The following is a 14,814-nucleotide window of genomic DNA, read 5'->3' on the forward strand; positions in this document are numbered from 1 at the left end:
ATCCGCCATCTCTCCGTATGGCAAACCCATAATTCGGTTTGACATCCGTTCACTGCCTTTCATGCACTATTTAAAAGACACTTGTGGGCTGCAGCGCCTCCTGATATCTAACCATGAAACTAATTCTAAAAATCTCTGTGCAACAAAATCTAGACCTGTCTGTCCAAACATACCCCTTGTTTTACGTTTATGTCTTACTGTATCGTTAATATGTCATATCAAAGTATCGAAGTCCTTTCTGATGCACCCTGTAATGTATCGCTTTAAAGCCAATCCTATCTTCAAATTCAAGAGAAGGAAAACACTTTTCTGGGCGTTGAAAACAACGATCATCACTTTATGCATTATTAGTCTTATATACTATACAGTGAAGTCCCGTTCCAACGAATTCCAATAGACCGAAACATCCGTTTCAGCGAAATAAAGTTTCAGTCCCTATTTTATTGCCATTATATTGCTTGGATTCTATTACAACGAAATATCCGTTTCAACGAATAACATTTGTGGTATCTTGAAGTTCTCTATAACGGGATTTCACCGTATCTTCACCCATAAATAAATCGTTCCTAAGGTCCATGAACGTGTTTCAGTCCAAAATTACAAATTTACAAGATGTCATTTTCAATACCTTCCGAAAAAAACCAGTTTATAACTGTAATCTTAGCCATTAATTTTGAAAGACTTACTCGCGAGATCTTGATGTCCGGATTTTTTGCAGTGAAGTAGCCAACGAAGATTCCTGCACAGTAGATGCTGATGTGTGTGTACAGTCTGTAATGAGAATGCTCGGCGTAGAAGAATCGATCCCTGAAAAGCGAAAGTGAGAAAGTAAAAACACCACTATGTTAAAAAAGTTCTGAAATTTTACGGTAAAAGTTACTGGCATAACATGTTGCCAGTAACTTTTACCGTAAAATCCTATTTTACTGCAAAATCTTACGGTAGAATAAACGAGAGTTAAAAAACACAAAATAAGAGCAGCACGTTTGATCTCTTAACCTTACAACCTTCGTATTAGCAGGCAACTTTGCTGACCACCGCACCAGTTGGGTCACATCGAATGAGGGGAAATGCGATGTTATCTGCTTCGCACTGATGTCACGTGGTGTATCAATTACACTGCAATCGTTCTTTCTTCCTTTTTTTTTTTTTGTACAATTTACTGTATTTTTTCTATATTGTAAATACTCTACTTTACAGTAATATTTACCATGAAAGTTTGCTGAATTTTTAACAGTGCACTATTACATACCTTTTTTGGATTCTTATTCCATTTTAAGAAATAAAGAATTAACCTTTTTGTAAAAAAAAAAATTAAGAGCAAATTGGTTTACTTAAGACTTAACAAGTTTATCTTTTGAATTTAGTTAACAATTGCTGTAATAATGTTGAAGCATTTCCGGCTTAACCCACAGTGATAGCTTATCCCGCGATTTCCGCGGACAACATAAATGCAGCAGAATTTCTTGATTTGGTGATTTCCACTTGTTGTACGAGTTTTTTATCCAACAACTTAAAACTGCCATTTTAACCTTTGAATGCCATAACTACATTTTAAAAATATTTTCTTTCTTTTGTGGTTGAAAAATTTAGATTGACAGCTCGTCATTTTGAAATCACATACCTCCTAATTCAATAAAAAAAAAGTCTTGCAAACGGTGTGTTGTTTGCTGCTTCAATAGTACTAAAACTGGAAAAACAATTGCAAAGAAACTCAGATTTGATTTAAAGAATTTGAAGTAGGACTTTGCCTTGATTTTTGCAAATGCTAGCTAATTTTTGACGTCACTTCTGTTCCTTTATTTCAGTGATCTCACTACCACTGCAAGCTTTTTTAACTTTAAGATTTGTAAAGTTCATAATCGCTTTTTTTTAAATTGATTTAACTTCGTTAGAACTGTTTAGTAAAAAAGAAATGTAATATTTGATATAAATGTATTAAATTAAAAATGAATCTAGCCTTAAACTGTAAATTTTATAAACTCTGAACGAAACACAAAATAAAAATTTCTTCCTCTAATTAGATGGAACTACAATGTTTTCATTACTCAAAAGGAAATGTTAACATTGTAAATTAGAAATAGTCGCAATAAATCGAAATCACACAATTAAAGAATTTCCAATTTTAGTTACGATTCAACTATAATTCATTAAAAGATAAAAGTAAGACAAAAAAAATTTTTTTTTGAGCAATCACGATTGCCTTTTGCTTTCACTTGACTGTTTTTGGCGTGCTATCATTTTATTTTCCCACCGCCACCCTCCGCACCACCAACGTCGACCGGCTCCTCACGATGCTTCTCCTATAGCGAAAGCCGTCTCAAAGTTGCGTCCATGTCCTACACACACGCGCACACATACACAGCTGCACACACACACACACGCACACATACACATACAAACACATACAGACACCTGCACATACACACACAAAAACATACACACACATACAACTACCCACACATTCATGCCTGCACACAGACACAAACACATATGCCTACACACACATACACACATACCCCCACACACAAACATACACGCCTACATACACACACTCGTGATTGCGAAAAACATAATTTGAATTCAAGATGTCAAAATTCAATTTTTTTTTTTTTTTTTTTGTTTACACAAAACGAACAGAAGCCTTACAAAAGTTTATAAAAGAGGAAAGAAGTTTTCTTTCCTTAAAAAGCAAAATAATATTTTTTCCGAAACTTAACATCTATGAAAAAAACGCTGCAATAGCGCTTATTATACAAATAAGTATACATTCGATTTATTTTTTTTTAAACTTTCCAGCACTAACCTAGACAAACTGAAAATTTTAGCGAAATCGGTCCTGTAGTTTCCATGTTTACCCCGGACAAAAAAATTTGGAGTTTGAGTTTCATTTTTATAAAGATTTATTTCAGTTCAAAAATACTCTGATCTTTTCCGATCATGATTATTACCATTTTGCAACAAAAATTCATAAATATAATGTGGAACACGAAGCTTTTAAGGAGAATCTAATGGTTTAAAACACATGATTGATTTTACAAAATCTTTAAGAAATTTAACGGCATATCCTTAAGAAAAACTCTTGACTAAAGGTTAAAAAATAGAAATGAGTTTCACCAACCTGTTATCTAAAAATGCTGACATTTCATTCGGAGGAAGGTCGTAATACACGTTTGTCAATGCTACCGATGCCAAACTTGCAACAGTGAGGAAGAACATAAACATCAAACCAACTTTAGGATTTCTGTAAATACAACGAGTTAAAATAAACACACTCGTACTCTTTAATGCAATCGAAAATAACAAAGTATAACAGAGATAGCATTGATTTTCATAACTGTTTTCCTAGTTTTCAAACTTCTCAACTTTTTCAGACTCGGAAATTTTTATTTCCCTGACTTTTCACTTTGAGGAAAGCTGTTCTCGTTTGAGGTCACTGTGTCACCCTTTACTTTTATCAACCGAATTATAGTGTCTTCAACAATGGACTGAAAAGAATATGTCACTCGTTTAGAAGAGTGCAACAATACGAATTGTTTAATTTAATTTTTTTCCCTTTTAAAGGCCTTCAAAGGACGTTATCTTCTTTGGAAAATAATAAGAGATTTTTTGTTCTAATATTAACCACTGTAGAGCACAGCAAACTTACTTTTCTTAATGCAAATTGCCTGAAGAGTTCAACTTCAAACACTTCTCCTGTAATTTCATTTCTTCGTATTGTGGCACTTTTCTTCCAAATAAGCGATATATATATATATTATATGTATATATATATATATTATATGTATATATATATATATATATATATATATATATATATATATATATATATATATATATATACAGAGTCCATTATGAAAGTAATGAGCATAATGTTATTGTGACGCGACGATAGATGGCAGCACGGTAAAACCGGCTGGGAAATGTGGTGCGGGATATGCCCTTTCAATGCATCCAGTCGTCAGTTGCTTTTGAGCAGTGTGAGCGGAGATAAGTGCCTCCGCTTGAAGTATGTTTTCAACTTTTATAACATAACGCAATGGAGCGTTCGCTCGAACAATAATACGCCATAAAGTTTTGCGTGATGTTTGGAAAAAATGCAACCGAAACATTCCAGATGCTGCAAGAAGCCCTCAAGGACGATTGCATTTCAAGATCACAGTCTGGGAAGTGGCACAAGGCATTCAAAGAGAGCCAGGAGGAGGTCGCCGACGAACCCCGTTATGGCCCCCCCCCCCCCGGTGATCCCTCACCACCTTACAGTCCCTACTTAGCTTCATGTGACTTCTTTTTGTTTCCGCGACTCAAGAGAGAGAGAGAGAGAAGAAAGGAAAACATTGGGGAACCTTGGGAAACATCCAACACCATGTTACAACGTTCCTGAGAGGCATTCCCTTGGAAGAGTTTCAGGGTGCCTTTCAGGAGTAGCAAACACGTCTCCGCAAGTGTATTGATGCAGGAGGAATGTATTTTGAAGAATATTGAACATTTGTACAAATTACGATCAATAAATATATTTTGCCAGTAAATGCTCATTACTTTCTTAATGGACCCTGTATATATATATATATATATATATGAATATCTATATTTTTTGCTTCAATGTTTAGTGTTATGCTACAGCACAAGTCTAGTTTTGCCTATAAATGCTTCGACATTTACAAACTTTAGCATTTGCGGTTCTTTATTTTTAATTAATCACTGCGCAGAATTTATTTTTTATCTTCAAAATGTTAAATAGTCTGAATAATACTGAGAGATATTCAGTGAAATCACGTTACAACGAACTTCAAGGTATAGCAAATTTTATTCCTAGTAATGAACATTGCAATGGCAATTAAATCGGGAAAGAATATTTATTCCGTTGAATCACGGATATTTCGTTGTATTGGTATTCGTTGCAACGGAATTTCACTGCATAACTAATTGTAGTACTATCGTTATTTGTGCGAACCATATACTGGCTTGGAAATTTTGCTGTTATTAATGCCCCTCCAGAACTCTCGGGTGCAATGTTGCATTACGAGAGCCCAGATCTTTACCAACTGGTGTGAAATTGGGCGAAAAAAATTCCTGTGCCATTGACATTCGCGCCTTAATGATGGCTCGTATAAGGCCGAGTGCCATATGTAGTGATGTTCCCATCAATTTTTCTGAGGGTACAATATGTGTATGCGATCATATACATAATATGCCCAGAAATTCTTGAGGGTATAACCCAAAGATGAGAGTTCCGGGTTTTCTGGAGAGAAAAAAAAAACTGGTGAAATTAACGTTTTATATTTTCTTTATGTTTCAAAAATTAACTTTAATTAACAAACAATGGTACGATTAATAACTTCTTTTTATGCGCAGCTATAAGGGTCCCTTGGTAAAAATTGTAACCGGTAGCTAAATCATTTAATTGCTTTAGGAAAATTTTAAAATGTGATAATAGAAACTGAATTATTAATGAAAATTTTTGAAGCTTAAGGGTACACGCTATATGAGACAGTGAGAACCAAAGGGATGTAAGTGGACTTGATTAAGTTTTGAGTAAAACACGTTTCAAGTTCCGATCCTGGGTAGAAACCAAGCTGTATATCAGAACCAACCAGGACTACTAGCACTACATTTTCCCTCCAGATAGAGGATAGGTTCACCTGCGATTCGTACTGGTTAGTATGTCCAAACTTTTAGTTTTGGCACTTACATCCCTTTGCTTCTCACTGCCTCATATCTCTAAAAAAAATTTGAGAGTATACGGCGTATATGGAGTATACGTATGGGAACACCCCTGGACATATGAAGGGATAGTGTCAGATCGGAAGCGGCAAGCCGGGGCTCTTGCCCCGCAAGATTCGCACCGACGACGGCGCTTAAAAATCCAGCACTGTCGGAGATAGTATCTTGGAGATACTCTGATATAAATTATATGAGAGATATCACTCTTGATAGTAACATAACTTTGTGGTATAAATAAATGAAATTCGAAACTGTTATATGTTTAACTCACAATGATATTCGACACCAGACAAATGGTTAATGTGAGCAAAATAAAAAGAAAAGGGCGATTGAAAACATAAAATAAAGCACTAACAGTCAAAAAAATGCTGCTAATAGCTAGTTCAAGGCTGCAATGGAGCCTCTTCATCAGTACAAAAAGTGGTCAACAAAAACAAAAAAGTCAGGAGTGACTCCCCCCCCCCCCTAAGAGCAAGGACGCACCACAAATACTCACCTCCAAATCGGGCGCCCCCCCCCCCCCAAAAAAAAAGAAATACAGCTTAACACCCTCCCTCCCAAAACTGTCAACGCCACAGTCTGCGCCCTTACCCCACTCCCCTGGTGGGCACTCCTGCAGAAGTCGTGTGTGAGCTGTACCTTAACGACTTTTTTGTTGTGAGCTGACCACTTTTAGAACTGATGAAGGGGCTCCAGACCTTGAAATAGCTATTAGCATATTTTTTTTCTTCGACGACTAGTGCTTTACTAACGTTGCCTTTTTTTCATTTTATTCATATTTTATCGCACTAAGTAGTTTCAATTATTTTACATTTGATTAGTAAGTGTATTTATCCTATGAAATTATTCTAAGCAATGAGCATCCATTGCTCATTCTTTTATTTATTTATTTTTTTAAAGACAAATGCCACTAGTTTTACACTTCTCGTAATGAAAAAAAAAAAAAAACATCAGTAAAGTTTCTTATTAATCAGAAAAAGCAGCAGACCAGAGAAATTCCATCAACTTTGAAAGGGAACTTACAATTTTAAAACTAAAATGACAAAGACTCCAACGATATAAAGTTGAGCAGTGATGGCAAACACCCAGGTATGTTCCAGACACTGAAAAAGAATAAAATGGCGCATAAGTTTTTTTGAAATACAATTTATGGTTTTCATTCATAAAATAAATAACTGCATGAGGAAGCAATTTTGCAAAATGGCGGGAGAGATCATCGAACGCTACCTTATTTTCCTCGAAGATCGAAAGTTTTATCACAAATGGGATTGTTACAGACTCTTTTTACGTCATTTTGGAATCATTTTATGTAGGTAAAGATGTTGTTGATGATTAAAGTACTTTTTTCGTTTTTAATACCTTTCAAAACAAAAATAATGCACTGATTGCAGTGAAGATACTAAACAGTGGTAACTCAAAAGTTGCTTGATCGATCATACTTATCAAATCAAGATCAATGCTCCTTAACCATCCTTTTACGATTTATCAACCAAGATCTGAGTGCGTTTTCCAAGGATGATTTCGTGATTGACGCAATATGTGAAAGGTAAATTATCTAAGATTAATCTGATTCATCACGTTAGCTTTTACGCGCATTTATGAGGATATTTCGATCAAGCCACGCACGTGGTGCAAAGGTATTGAAGGACAACCGTTTTTTTTTTTTTTTCTCTTTCTTTCTTTTATTTAACTACACTACACTATATCGCCAAAAATATTGGGTCACTTTCAAAAATTCACATTTTGACGGATTTCTCGAGAAATAAGACACCAGTTATTGATCTATAATTTTTGTCACATAAAGACCAGTTAGAGTTCACCAGTTGCCATTTTCCAATGAAAAAACGAAATCGCCCATGTATTTAGGGGATTAGCAAAAAATTAAGAAAAACAAAAGAAGGTTTTTGATCATCTATCATCGTAAATAACTGGAAATAGGCTGTAAATTTCACAAATAAGGTAACTTACTGTGTAGAGAGAATTTATTAATTTATATTCTTGTGAGTAACACTTACATTCACTAAGATTAGCATTTCTTTCAAAAACACAAATCTTATTTGAAAGTTTATGGCTTCTTGTACGAGGAGTTTTCCATCAAACATTAACTAACTTTAAGAAAACTTAACAGCATGCAAGACAATAGCATAATACTAAAATTTGAAATGAAAATTTAATGGAACGTTTAAAGCAGTTTATTTTTCACTGCTCATGCGCGAAAGATATCAATTTATAAGCTTCATAAATTAAAACCCAAGTAGATCCCCCAACTTATAATAAAACTCCTGTTCAATATTTTAAAAATTTAGAAAGGTATCGGAGGGCTAATGAGTCGAATTTCAATAATTCTTGCATAGGCGACGAATCTTGAGGGATCGTTCGCAAGTAATCTGTTTTTATCATGAATTACACTGAACGATCGCAGGGAAATGTTGAAAATTTGCGAATGACTCCTTACGATTCATCGGCTATGCAAAAATTACTGAAAGTCGGCTCATAAGATCGCTGGTACCTTTCTTAGTTTCTAAGATATTGATATGGAATTTTATTTTGAGTTAGGGGATATACTTGGGTTTTGAATTATGAAGGTTATAAATTGCTATCTTTCGTGCTTACACAGTAAAAATTTCATTGCAATAAAAGTTTATATTTCATCAAATTTCAATATTTTAATTTCATATTTTAATACTATTATAATTCTCTTGTATGCTGTCGAATATTCTGAAAGTTTGGTAAGCGCGACAGAAAACTCTGTGTATTTTGAGCCGAAAACCTTCAAATAAAATTTTTATTTTAAAAAGAAATGCTTATATCTTCTTGAATATAAGTGATACTGTCACGAAGATATAAAAATAAATTCTACACAATAAGTAAATTTATTTCTGAAAGTCTTAGCTTATTCCCAGCTGTTTATGATGAAAGATGAAGAACTTTTTTTTGTTTTCTCAATTTGTTGCTGGTTTCTTAATGGCATGAGGGATTTAATTTGTATTGGATAATGACAGCTGCAGCATATTTTTTATGTGACAAAAATTACAGTACAATTGTTTTCTTATTTTTCGTGAAATCTGTGAAAACGCGAATTTTTGAAAGTGTCCCAACTCTTTGAGGTAAAAGTGTACTTGAACAAAAACCATTAAAAGTTTTTGATGAAGGACGGTCCAAAAATTTTACGCGCTTTGAAGGGGGGGGGGGTGAAATTGTAAGCAGGTGACAAGGTGGAGGAAGGGGCTGACAAGGACTGTAACATTAACATTAATATGTTTATGAAGAGTAGCGTGGTATAAGACAAAGTTGGGAGGGAGTCAAAAATATTGAAAAATAGCTGTGACATCATTTATAGACAGCCCCTGAACATATCGCACCCCGGCAAGGAAAGTGATACAATTTAAAAAAAAACAACGCTGGAGAAAATTATGATTTTAAGCAATAGTAGTTTTAAAATATTTAGTCTCAAATGTTAAAATATTCACAAACAGTTATGATGTGCTGTTTTCTGATTACTCTTTGTTTTATTTAATAATGCATTCTTGAAGTTTCACAAATTTCCTTCTAAATTATGAAATTTGAATGATGTGTCACTACTGGTTATATTGTTTTTACGCCACGTTTCTATTGAGAAAGATTTTCTTTGAAGTTTCAGATACGTAAAGAAGTATATATTTTGTCGGCATTATTTCTAAAAAGTAAACTTTCCAATGTGGATTCTTAAAAACTCAAATCTTCTTATCCTTAAAAGTAAGGTCCCAAATTGAAAAAAGGAAAAGTTGATAAAGAAATTGAAATGTTTAGAAAATGTGTTTCATATATTTGCGTTGCAAAGAAATACTTACCGAGTTTTCGGTCTCCAAAAAGTTATTAATGTAGAGCAAGTTGTACCACCAATTATTTGCGCATTTTTTGTACATTGGCGTAAGGTAGTTTGACCAGGAAGGACCAGATCCAAAGCTTGGAGATATTATCACCAGTGCAATAATTAAGCCATATGCGACTGTATATCTGAATCAAATAAATAAAGATACATATTTTTAAAAAATCTGCGTTGTACACACATAGTTTTTATGAACTGAATCTAAAATTTTAAATAGCGGGAAATTGCAAGCATTTAACGTATTCAAGTTTTTATGGTTAAAAAATTTCCAGTCTACTAGCAGTAGTTTTATGGTTCAAGATTTCCAAGTGGCTATATTGGAAACAACCCCAAGTTGTATACCCCAACTGTCCAAATATACCTCAAGTTGTATCCTGGAAAAATGTCGTTTGGCAGTTTAGTTCTATCTTCATAAATAATTTTTCTTGTACTAATGTGTTGTTAAACTAAAGAGCTATTGGAAACAATCTCTTGAAAAAACTGACCCTTTGTTTAATTGACAGATGTAGCCATCAACGTTATTTTAAATGGCTGACGTATTTTACTTTCAAAAAGTAAATGTCTTTCATAATTTATGTATTTCTTTTAATTTCACAAAAGTGTTTTAAAAATAACCGATTGAACGACATTTGATCAGGGCAGAGTAGAAATAGGCTGATAGAAACGTTTTAATGTAAGTTTTCTTAAAAACATCACATTTTTTCCCTTTCGAACAAATTTAACATCGCGATTGATTTAAGTTACAAAAGAGTTAAGAAGGGTCATTGGTGCTAGACTAAAAACTTCAGTGACCATTGAGCGAGCGCAATGATCTTTATGGAGCTTCGTCAGCAGTTTCGGGGGTTGGCGAGTGTTAATGAGCAGGGGCGGAACTCACTATTTGTTTTTTAATTCATTTACAACATTAAGTTATTAGCCAGAAGTGAAATTCTATCCTTAAAGATTGATTGTAAATGTTGTCTTCTTAAGGAAAATTATAATCGATTCAACTCCCGATTATCTGCGGTTGGATTATCCGCGTGTCTTTTCACATTTTTTTTAAAACTGTCATTAAATGTTTTTTAAACTTATGATTGTGTTATTGTTCGTTTTTACATTTTACAAACATTTTTTACATTCAATGGTAGTAGGTGCAATGTAGTAATGTTTTTAGCTATGATTTAAATGAATGTGTGAGTGTTATTCATATTTTTTAGCTACTGTATACAGTAATATTGTTTCCTCCCCCCCCCTATTATTTGGATTGTCTGCGGTTTTGGCTTATCAGCGGTTACCGTGCTACCCTATTCCTTGGATATTCGGGAGTTTATTTTTAAAATATGAACGCAGGAAGTTTTCGGAAGTGTTAAAATTCTGTATCTTCAGAATTTGTCCATGTACGATAAAACAGATGTATAGCTAGGTTTTATTTCAAGGCGTGAAATATACCTTGACTTTTTTTAGAATGAAATCCATTATAAAGTAGTAAAATGTTTTCAGTCTTACTGAAGCTTATAAGGTTTTTTTCGAGTACCAACGACACATCAAAATGCATAGCGTCAACGCAATTTCTACTGAGCGGGGGGGGGGGGGGGCTGCAAGAGATGTGAGGGCGCACCCTCTGAAAAAATAACACTATGTTAAAATTATTTTAAAAAGCATTTTATGGGAGAGGGGCACAATGATAAATCTTGCGCGGAAGGGCGCACCGAAGTCTATGTGCGCTACTGTACAAAATGTCATAAAAATTGTCAAATTCAAAATAAAATATTTTAATCTAGAGTAAGTCTAGTTCTAGAGTAATGTATGAAACGTTGGTAATGTGCTTAAAAAGAGTCTTACCTGATGTATTTCTTGAACAAGAATTTGCATACGTGGAAATTTTTCTCAGATCCTTTGATCCACCTGTATGTCATGAGGAATCCACTGCAGAATAATACAAGTTTTAATGCTTCGTTTTCACACAAGAAAATTATAATTTAACGTACTGTTATTGTTACTGTACAGTCAACTTGCTTATAACGAGAGAGAAAGGACCACGATATTTGCTCGTTCTAACCGAGTGCTTGTAAAAACGGGTTTGTAAAAAAAAAAATTCAAAATTCTTACATACTCGCTTTTTTTGTTTTCAATTTTTCTACAATGCCAAAAATTTGGTTAATTCCTTCAAACTGTTTTATTGTCTCTTTCTTGCGTTATTGATGTCTTTCGAGGAATATTCATTTATCAAAACATCGTCATTTTCATCCCTGGCTTAAAAAAACAGTTGAAGCTCTTCTGCATATCAAAATACATTCAGTATGTTCATGGTAGTTCAGTTTCAAATTCTTCACAATTTTTGTTAGCGCTGTCTTTTTCATTGATTTTTTTCATTCAAATTAGCTTGAATTTGAGCTGCAGTATAGTAATCGGAAATACGTATCTCGGAAGTGATAACATTGGCGTCAACGAAATTTTTCAATGCTTCTCTAATTACAAACTAAAAATGCCGTCATCACTTATTTTAAGGATTTAAGACTCATAATTTTGCTCGAAGTCAATAGAAACTTTATGAATCCCAAAAATATTGCTCGCTTTAAGCGGGGTTTGCTCGTTAAAAGCGAATTTTGCTCCCATAGACTTAACATTGTACCAACCAAATATTTCTCATTTCCTCGTTAAAACCGAGTTCTTGTTAAATAAGGGGTCGTTATAAGCGAGTTCGACTGTACTACTAAATTTGACTAGTAACACGGCAAACGAACAGCGCTATAGCCTCAGCTAGTTATCCTTTCCCACAGAATCCATTCGCACGGAGGTGATATGTTCAGTGGACTCGCTCAAGTGATTCAACTTAACGCGAAATTGCTATAATGCAAGTTTTTTGCGACTTAAGAGTCTTAGAGCTAATGCGAATTGATCACCCGCAACACGAAAATTTTCGGAAGGGAATCAATCTCGGGGTGAAAGCATCGCCTTTGTTCATTGGCTGCTAAATATTGGTTTCGTGAATATGGTGAATGCACTTTTCTTTGACATCACTGAAAACGGAAGTTCTTCTCACCGGTATAAACAAATAACCACTCCGCATCTTTCATTTATTTATTTATTTATTTTTTCATTTTAAATATGAAGTTGATGAAATATATTTTCACCGAAGCAAGCTGATTATTCTCGAATTTCTGAAAATGAAAAGAAAAAGGGAAAGTCTGACAATTAAAGAAAAGGATAAAGATTTTCGATATGCTTGAACGACTAAAAGTGCATTTAATTATTACTACATGCCACAAAATGCCGTTCTGTTTAATTTTACGCCTCTCTCCCATTGGTTTCGTGTATTGCAACAGTATTTTTATATTGAATAATACTTTTTTTTTTTTTGAGATACAGTAAAAATTCATATCTTAATGTAAAAAACGGTAATATAAAGTTAAGAAATGGGTTTAAACAATTTGATGGGTGTCCACAAGTGTCCAAAGTATTTGGGTATGCTTAAAAAAAATCGTATGCATGTATTTCCTTTTCCACAACGTAAAATTTCGACTTAGGCAAGGGGTCTCGGAACGTAAGTTGAGACTTGACTATATATTTATACTATAGTCTCGGTGTTTTAATGTTGGCTTTCAATTGTCATACATTTGAATATAAGGGACCATTACGTTAGACATTACCAAGTTTCTAAAAATATTTTTTGAACTGAAAAAATATTGATTTGTACGTGTTGTAAGCGTGATCGTAAGGTCGCATACGGAACACGTACAAATCATTATTTTTAATATACAAATAAAATTTTTAGAATGTTAATGCTAAACTTATGCTTAATACCTTACGTAATGATCCCTTATCCTCATATACAGGGTGTTCCGTTTTAACCTGCAAGACCTTGTTACCATTACTCCTAGATGTGTACTTCCGATTGTAAAAATGTTCAAAATCAGATGCAGAGTTAAGATATTGAAAGTTTGAAGTGAAAATAAAAATGAGTCAAAAAATACAAAATTTAACTGTTATACAGGCCTTAGGTACCCTAAATTATATTTAGAGAACGAATCTCCGTTGAAAACTATTACTGACAAAAAAAACTTTATATTTGTGAACCAAAACTCACGAAGATATTCCAGTTCAAAGTTTTCAGAGACCATACTGAAGATGAGATTGGAACTTATCGCCCTTTCAGAAGAATGACAGGTCGTCAAAGTAAGAAAAACAAGGTATTTGTATTTTTCATTGCTATTCAAAACTAAAAACAAATGTTATGCCATGATACGCATAAGCATACTACAAAAACTTGAACAATTTGAAAAATCACTCTTTGCACGCATATAATTTTAAACACTTGTTAACCGCTATATTTCCCCAAAAAAGGTGCCGATGGCGAGTAAAAACAGGCTGTAAGTCACAAAACGCTGCGTTTCATACCTCAATGAATAATGGTCACACTAAATTCAAACTTTTTGTGTTGGAAATACTTTTTCAATGGAGATTATTTCCTTAAATATAAGTTAGGGGACTTAGGGACCGTACGAAAAGGTAAATTTTGAATGTTTTGACTTATTTTTATTTTATTTTCAAGCTTTCAATACCTTAACTCTGCATCTGATTTTGAACATTTTTGCAATTGGAAGTTTACACCTAGGACTACAGGTAGCGAAAATAAAGGTCTTGCGGTTAAAACGGAACACCCTGTATATTATGTAAGGTCAACGAACTATAGAAAACGCCTAAAAAAATTTTTAAAAAAAAAATAAATAAATAAATAAAAAACAATATCTTGTAGGCGTTATAGCGACCTATCTTTATAGCGATTGTTTTTATTGGGACGAAAGGGGTAGTTGTTATAACGAACGTTGACTGTATTCCTCAAAGGGCCGTTAATAGAGCTGTTTTCCATCCTCCATGATCCTTTGCTTTTCATCATGCCTGTAGTCATTTTTTGAACTTTTGAGATTAGTGTTTAATTTACAACTTGGTTACTGCAACAAATAGTTGTTTTGTTTTTCCTTTTTCAGTTCATTACAGTTGTTAATAGTTAGAAATAGTGATAGTTTTACTGTACGAAAAGAGTTTAATCTGTTCTAAGTCCCGTCAAATTGAATTTAATGCTAATTAGAGCCTAAACTAAAGGGTTGATTCCAAAGCAAGGTACTCCAACATTTTAAGCTAAACAGACAAATTATAAATACTTAAGAAAATTTTTAGAAAGTTCTTATTAATTTAACTAAAAGGATTTAGAAATTTTAAAAAAAAACGATTTGCTGCTTATT

General features: G+C 33.7%; 1 protein-coding gene across 1 annotated transcript in view; it reads right to left on the bottom strand.

Annotated features, from left to right (window-relative positions):
• Positions 1-14,814, bottom strand: part of LOC129229247 (nose resistant to fluoxetine protein 6-like) — a 39,656-nt gene that overhangs the window by 10,955 nt on the left and 13,887 nt on the right. The window contains exons 6-10 of the mRNA XM_054863513.1: positions 11,414-11,497; positions 9,555-9,720; positions 6,748-6,827; positions 3,122-3,244; positions 687-807 (exon numbers count right to left, since the gene is read on the bottom strand). Coding sequence (XP_054719488.1) covers positions 687-807; positions 3,122-3,244; positions 6,748-6,827; positions 9,555-9,720; positions 11,414-11,497 — 574 coding nt within the window. The remainder of the gene's footprint in view (positions 1-686; positions 808-3,121; positions 3,245-6,747; positions 6,828-9,554; positions 9,721-11,413; positions 11,498-14,814) is intronic.

Source organism: Uloborus diversus, chromosome 9 (assembly GCF_026930045.1).
Source record: "Uloborus diversus isolate 005 chromosome 9, Udiv.v.3.1, whole genome shotgun sequence".
In the NCBI taxonomy this organism is placed as follows: domain Eukaryota; kingdom Metazoa; phylum Arthropoda; class Arachnida; order Araneae; family Uloboridae; genus Uloborus; species Uloborus diversus.